General features: G+C 42.2%; 1 protein-coding gene across 1 annotated transcript in view; it reads right to left on the bottom strand.

The window, feature by feature from the left end:
* LOC138945661 (uncharacterized) overlaps positions 1–7,329 on the bottom strand; it is a 14,571-nt gene extending 7,242 nt beyond the window's left edge. The window contains exons 1-2 of the mRNA XM_070317142.1: positions 6,673–7,329; positions 2,824–2,855 (exon numbers count right to left, since the gene is read on the bottom strand). Of these exons, the coding sequence (XP_070173243.1) occupies positions 2,824–2,855; positions 6,673–6,928 (288 nt within the window). The 5' untranslated portion in view covers positions 6,929–7,329. The remainder of the gene's footprint in view (positions 1–2,823; positions 2,856–6,672) is intronic.
* Between the last annotated feature and the right edge of the window lie 219 nt (positions 7,330–7,548).

The following is a 7,548-nucleotide window of genomic DNA, read 5'->3' as shown; positions in this document are numbered from 1 at the left end:
CAACAACAACAACAATCATAACGACGACAACAGACAGACAAGGAGTGTAACAACAAGAACAAGAACAACAACAACAACAACAATCATAACGACAACAACAACAACAATCATAACGACGACAACAGACAGACAAGGAGTGTAACAACAACAACAACAACAACAACAACAACAACAACAACAACAACAACAATCATAACGACGACAACAGACAAGGAGTGTAACAACAACAACAACAACAACAACAACAACAACAACAACAACAACAACAACAACAACAACAACAACAATCATAACGACGACAACAGACAGACAAGGAGTGTAACAACAAAAGATTTTTTTGATTTGGATGAATGAGAAACTTAATCATTAACAGCCAAAGATCAAGTACCCAGCCAACTGGAACGTTTTCTGTCAAAACGTGAACATCAAGGGCCACTATTACTGGGAGGAAAGAACATGAAAACACAGAACAAGAAAAATTACACGGGTGACAGCATCCATTCATTACACTAGTTTATGAAGTGAAATATACGAAGGTTTTAAAAACAAAACGTGTTCGGGCGGCTGGAGTTTTATTCGTCAAACGATAGACCAGTGAAAAAATAACAATCAAAAACATCTAATGTAATTCAGCAAAGAAATAGAAGCGTTATCATCTTGTGGTGCGATGAACAGTGCTAAACCACACAGAAGGCCAGCTGTAGTAATAATTATTTTAAAAGGGTACTAATAAAGTAATGCATAACACAAAAATTTATTGGACGTAGATACGCGTGTTAAAGTACACCAAAGAAACATATCTCAAGGTCGATGTCTAACGTATAATTAAAAGATATTAAACTAAATGCCCACTCACATTCATACACACAGCACGCACTTAGTTTAAATTATCCAATAAAAGCAGTATCAAACCCTGCGGCTCTTAAGAATGACAACGACATCGTTTGACATGTCATAAAGCATCACGGCTGGACGGGAAAGGTTGAAATGTGTACTGTTTATATGGAGAATTAGCTGGGTATGATTGTGTGTATAATAATAGTGTGTATAGCATATATGGATATTGTGTGAACAGTACATGTGATGATTTTTGTCCGTATGGTTTAAGGTTTTATGTAGGTTATACATGTAATTGTTCTATTCTGTATTATGTTCTTTTGTAAAGGGCCTAGAGCCATAGGTTAGGCACTTAAAAATGTCCAGTTAATATATTAATTAGTTGTTCTACTCACTGACACTTTCGTTCAGTTTAAGCCTACTTGTTCCTATTTTTGCCGTTATTAATGAGGAGAAGTTAGCTTTTCCGAATTCAATTGTTGAGGGGGGTTATCAAGCTGTATTTACCCCACCTCGTGGCAAATAACACTGTCTGTTGCGTATATTAGGAGAATGACGGCCCTTGGTTCTCAGCTCTATAATTGGTTTTGACAGCAACAGTCTTATGACAATGATCTACCCCAAAACCTACCTGCGTAGTTCCTTTCAGCAAACTAAACAAACTAAACAGCTAAACTGAAAAGAAGAACGTAATACCCGATGAAATCGAGGTCAGTACCTTATACCCCCATTCCACACATCCGTTCTAGGTCCCGTTCCCGAACCGACCAAGGAACGGCACGGGAATGGGAGGGATCGGGAAGGGACCTTAATGGAACGCCAACGGACGTTAACGGAACTTCTTTGGACGGTAGGAACGGTTGGGACGGGTGAGTTCGGGCTGCATGTTCAAAATTGTAGCCATTCCCGGCCCGTTCCACATGAACGGTAATGGAACCTTCACACATCGGCAACGGAACTCATGGATCGTTAATGGAACTTAACGCAATGGTAACGCAACGCTAGCGCTCTCACACACTGAGTTGTCATACCCGCATTCCACAAATCCGTTCTGGCTTCCGTTCCCAGCCATCCTGAAGACGGCTGCCACTATGGTCGGACGATGCTCAAAGATGCCAAAAACGGCCGTTTGCGCAGCGTCTCATTGTTGTGGCAGCCGTCCTGAGGACGGCTGGGAACGAAAGCTATAGAACGGATGTGTGGAATGGGGGTATTCAGCTTTGACACTGGGCGTGGGACCATCCCAACACGGTTGGGTCGCATTCGAGTACCCACGATGATGGAAGCAATACCCACTGCTTCTGGGTTTTTTACAATTCAAATCTAAACTACTAAAATCTAAACAACATGCATGTGGCCGAGATTAACAAAGTTGAAAAACAAAAGGAATCTGTACTCACAAATACAAGGACAACGCACACACAGAGACACACAGACACACAGAGACACACAGACACAGACACAGACACACAGACACAGACACAGACACACACACACACACACACACACACACACACACACACACACACACACACAGAGACAGAGAGACACACACACACAATCACACACACACACACAGACACACACACACACACACACACACAGACAGACACACACACACACAGACACACACACACATACAGACAGACAGACACACACACACACTCACACACACACACACATACACACACACACACACACACATACACACACACAAACACACACACCACACACAAATGTCAAATGTTCACATATGGAGGCTTTTTGGGGATCTCAAACAAGCAAATACGGCGGCTTAACAAAAAGCAAAAACTATCATAATGGGAAGGAGAACGTTACATCCGCTGACAGTCTCATACCTGCAGGTTTGACTCTGGGTTGTCTCTGCGTGGGACCATCCCGGGACTGTTCGTGGATGATGGGCCGCATCCTGGTACCCCGGCTGATGGTAGCGATACCCACTGCCTCTGGTTTTATACGTGCGGCGGGTGCCGACGAAGGCCTGGGTGTCGCTGAGCCTGCAAGTAATTTGGTCAGAGTGAACATCTTCTGGTTTAAACAATGTTTTATTAAATCAAACATGGTACAACAATACAACGATAAACAATAGGGACACGAACTCAAGCGAACGCTTATATTACGCGCCCTACGTAGTTACAAATTAACAAAAATATGATGTCGGACAAACATTACTTATAAACTATGGAACAATCCAGGTCAACAGCATAGTTGAAGCAAACCAAAAAGGACAAGAGAAAGCTAGTAGGAGGAAGAGGGGGAGGGTGGAGGTGGGACGAAAGAATGGTAGGTACATATGAAAGATGAAGGTGGTTAGAGCATACAAAAAGAATATACATAGTACATTGTAAACTGTAATCCAGTGGCAAATAAGCAGTAGTTCGCTGAATATATAATTGAAAAATGTATATAGAATACATGGCATGGATTTGCGTACTGAGTCAAATTAACAAAAACGACCAGATATACAGATAAACGATTGGACACTTTCAAAAATAAGCTTGTTGGTGCGAAGAGAAAGGTTTTCGCTACCATTTAACAATATTTCAACATGTCTGTAATGTACAGGTAGTGCATTTATTGTAGATAGGCGAGCGTCTACGTACAGAGGGCAATGTATCAAGTAATGGTCAGCTGTTTCGTGCAGGTAGCCGCAAGCGCACTGCGGATTTTCCTGTAAGCGGCGTTTGCACAGGTCAGAGTTCAAGTTACTCATGTTTAGGCGCATTCTGCAGTGATGAATCTCTTCCAATCGTTTACCCCAGTAGTAATAGGCAGGTACGTTATAATCAGGAATAGTTAGATAGTGTTTGAATTCGCTGATTGAGTTAGTTGTTTTGATGTTGTCTGGCAAGTTGTTCCAAAGGACAGTGGTAGATGGTATAAAAGATCGACGGTATAATTCAGTTTTGCAAGTGGGAACTCTTCTTTCTGATGGTCTTCTTCGGCGATAGGGGTTAACATCAGAAGTTAAAGGTGGCAAAAGTTGTGCTAAGTAATGAGGACATTTGCTAAATACCATCTTGTAATATAAAATTAGTTTGTGTCTGCTCCGTCTTTCTTTTAGGTTACAAAATCCGCTTTCTTTATACAGCTTTTCGTGGCTGGTGCCGCGTGCACCACCGATTATAGTCCGAATGGCTTCCAAATGTAATTTTTCCAGTGCAGTTGACCAGTACTCGGTGCAGTTGTCCCATAGGATGTCTGCATAGTCAAAATGTGGAAGAACAAAGGATTTGTACATAGTTTCCAGACTTTTACGATTTAATCTGTATTTGTAATATCTTAAGCATTTAATTAAGAGGGTGACCTTTTTTACGATGCTTCTCACTTGGAAGTCCCATTTACAATTATTCTGCAAAATTACGCCAAGATGTTTATGTTGGTTCACGTTTTCCAAAACAATATTATTAAAAATGATTTGTTCGGTTGGTATATTATCACGTTTTATGTCTAACAATTCCGTTTTTGCTTCGTTAAATTTAACTTTCCACTGTTTTGCCCAGGTACTAATTTTATTTAGGTCTGCGTTCAAAGTCTGCGCTCGTCTAATTGGATCTTCTAAGGACATGGACATGCTCGTGTCATCAGCAAACAACTTTATAACAGATTCAATATCATTCACAATGTCATTAATATATATCAGGAATAACAAGGGGCCAAGAACAGAGCCTTGTGGAACACCTGCAGGGATACATTTTAATGCAGACTTATCACCCTAATAACAACAGCCTGATGGCGATTTGTTAAATAATCGTGAAACCATTTTAACAATTGTCCTCTTATTCCTGCTAGTTCCAGTTTATATAATAACCCTTTATGCCAAACTTTTTCAAATGCTTTTGACACATCACAAAAAACAGCTTGAGTGGTAATTCCCATATCGTAATTTACACAAAACTCGTCACAAATCGAAGCCAGCTGACAGATGGTAGAGTCACCAGAAATAAATCCTGACTGTGCAGGTGATAATATATTATTTCGCTGTAAGAAGGTGTAAACATGGCTGTGGACACATCGCTCCATTACCTTCCCAACACAACTTAATAATGAAATTGGTCGATAATTGTTACAACAATCGGCTGGGCCGGCTTTGTAAATAGGAGTGACATGAGCCGTCTTCCACAAACTAGGATATATACCTTCTCTAAGGCTTCTGTTAAACAAATATGTCAGGGGTTCTGCTATGGCGTCAACAGCAGCAACTAAAAGTCTATTGTGAATAAGATCCGGACCAGTGGCTTTACCTGTATCAAGGCGTTTAATAACCTCTTTAACCTCATCGACTGTAAGATAAATCTCATTAAGTTCGCTGTCTAAAAAATCAGCTTGAGCCAAATTGTCGTCTGGGGTTTCAAGAACGGAATTATGTATGAAAAAATGTTCAGAACGTTGGCTTTTTCCTTCTCTTAAACGCAAGAATGGTCGTACGGTTAATACATTTCATTGTCATCGTCGTCATCATCCTCGTCTTACTCCTTCATCGTCATCGTCGTCGTCGTCGTCGACATCATCATCATCATCATCATCATCATCATCATCATCATCATCATCATCATCATCATCATCATCAACAACAACAACAACAACAACAACAACAACAACAACAACGGCAGGAGCATTTTGCCTGTTAAAGTAAAACCAATTGCAAGCAACGAATGCACAAGGTAGTGGTGCTGCTAGTGATGATGATGGTGATAAACGACTAGAAGAGAGGCTGTACGTATAATGCCAAATTTGCCTTGGCTATAACTAATTTCGGACTACAATCTAACGGGTTTTAATGCAGTGAGCGTACTCCCATATGACTAAGCACCCAACCCAACCCCAAGCACCCTCGAATGTTCTTTCTCGTTTAGCCAGTGTACTCCCACCAAACCAAATTCGACAGAACCCTCGAGTGTTGTATCTCATGAAAGCAGTGTCCTCCACATGACTGCCACCCATCCCAATTCCAAGCAACCTTGAAAGTACCCTCTCATATTGTCAGTGTATTTCCACATGACTCCCACCCAACTCCAAGCACCCTCGAATATTCTCTCTCATTTAGTCAGTACACTCCCACACAACCAATCCCCGAAAGAACCCTCAAAAGTACCCTCTCCTATTATCAGTGTACTGCCTCATGACCCCTACCCAACCCAACCCCGAGAGAACCCTTGAATATTTCGTCTCATGTAGCCAGTGTCCTCCCACGTGACTCCCTTCCATCCCAACTCCAAGCAACCTTGAAAGTTCCCTCTCATAATTATTGTCAGTGTACTCCCACCGATCCCAATTCCAAGCAGCCCTAGAAAGTACCCTCTCACATTTAGTCAGTTTTCCCACATGACTCCCACCCACTTCCAAGCACCCTCAAATATCCTCTCACATTTAGTCAGTTTTCCCACATGACTCCCACCCAGTTCCAAGCACCCTCAAATATCCTCTCACATTTAGTCAGTTTTCCCACATGACTCCCACCCAGTTCCAAGCACCCTCAAATATCCTCTTTTTTTTAGTCAGTGTACGTACTCCCACACAATCAACCCCGAAAAAACCCTTGAAAGAACCCTCTCATATTTTCAGTGTAGTCCCACATGACTCCTACCCAACCCAACCCCGAGAGAACCCTCTAATGTCTCCTCTCGTGTAACCAATGTACTCCCACATGACTCCCACCGAGCCCAACTCCAAGCTACCTCGAAAGTTCGACCCCCCCTCACTGTGCGGCTCACGACTCCCATTTTTCAAAGCAAGTCCTGTTCAACCCTTTTCAAAATCTCATTCTTTGTCCACACGTGTATATATGATGCCACAGTAAATCATATCACTCACTGTTCATGACGCTGCCAACATTTCCATTCACTCCCAGCTTGTAGTTGACCTTGGAAGCCGATGTAGGACATCGAGGTGAAGGTCGTGGGGTGAAGGCCAAGGACGAGGTCGGCGCGACCTGCTCGAAGACCAAGCTCTGAATTGTTCCCCGATTTCTCTCATAGTTCTGCACTGCTTCTGGTTTGATTCTGGAACCGGGTGGTGGCGATGGTTTACTCCATATTGATGAGAACTCAGGCATGCTTTGTGTCGGCATTTTGTCTCGGCACTGTCCCGCCTTACTGCGAAGTTTCGGCGTGCCTTCAGCCGTTGGTTTAGGTGTGTCTCTTGCGGTTGGTCTAGATGTTCCTTCTGTAGTTAAAGGCGGTCCTTAATTGAGCCCGAAGTCTACTTCGCGAAGTCTTTTTTTTTTTTACCGAAAACTCAGTGCTTAAGCTTCGATAGTATCTCGATAGTATCTCACATGTGGCCAGGCTTAAACCTTAGTTGACCCAAGGTTTTGTTCCGGTGAGTTCTTTGTGGTTGGTCTTGATGCACTTTGTTGTCGATCTCTGTGAGCTTTGTGCAGCTCGTCTTGGTGCACCTTATGGTACTTAAGGCTTCGTTCTCTTTTGCAGGTCGAGTGTCTCAATTTCTCTTGGTCCCAATGCAAGTCAATGCGAGCCTGTTGGAAGAAAAAAAATACGAAATACAATATACAAATACATTTTGCCAATGCAAGCCAATGGGAGCCTGTTAGCAGGGAAAAGATGAAATACAATATACAAATAAATTCTGCCAATGCAAGCCAATGCGAACCTGTTAGCAGAAAAAAAATATGAAATACAATATATACGTACAAATAGATTCTGCCAATGCAAGCCAATGCGAGCCTAG

This window comes from Littorina saxatilis, linkage group LG13 (genome assembly GCF_037325665.1).
Source record: "Littorina saxatilis isolate snail1 linkage group LG13, US_GU_Lsax_2.0, whole genome shotgun sequence".
Classification (NCBI taxonomy): domain Eukaryota; kingdom Metazoa; phylum Mollusca; class Gastropoda; order Littorinimorpha; family Littorinidae; genus Littorina; species Littorina saxatilis.
This window is presented reverse-complemented; position numbering and strand designations above follow the sequence as displayed.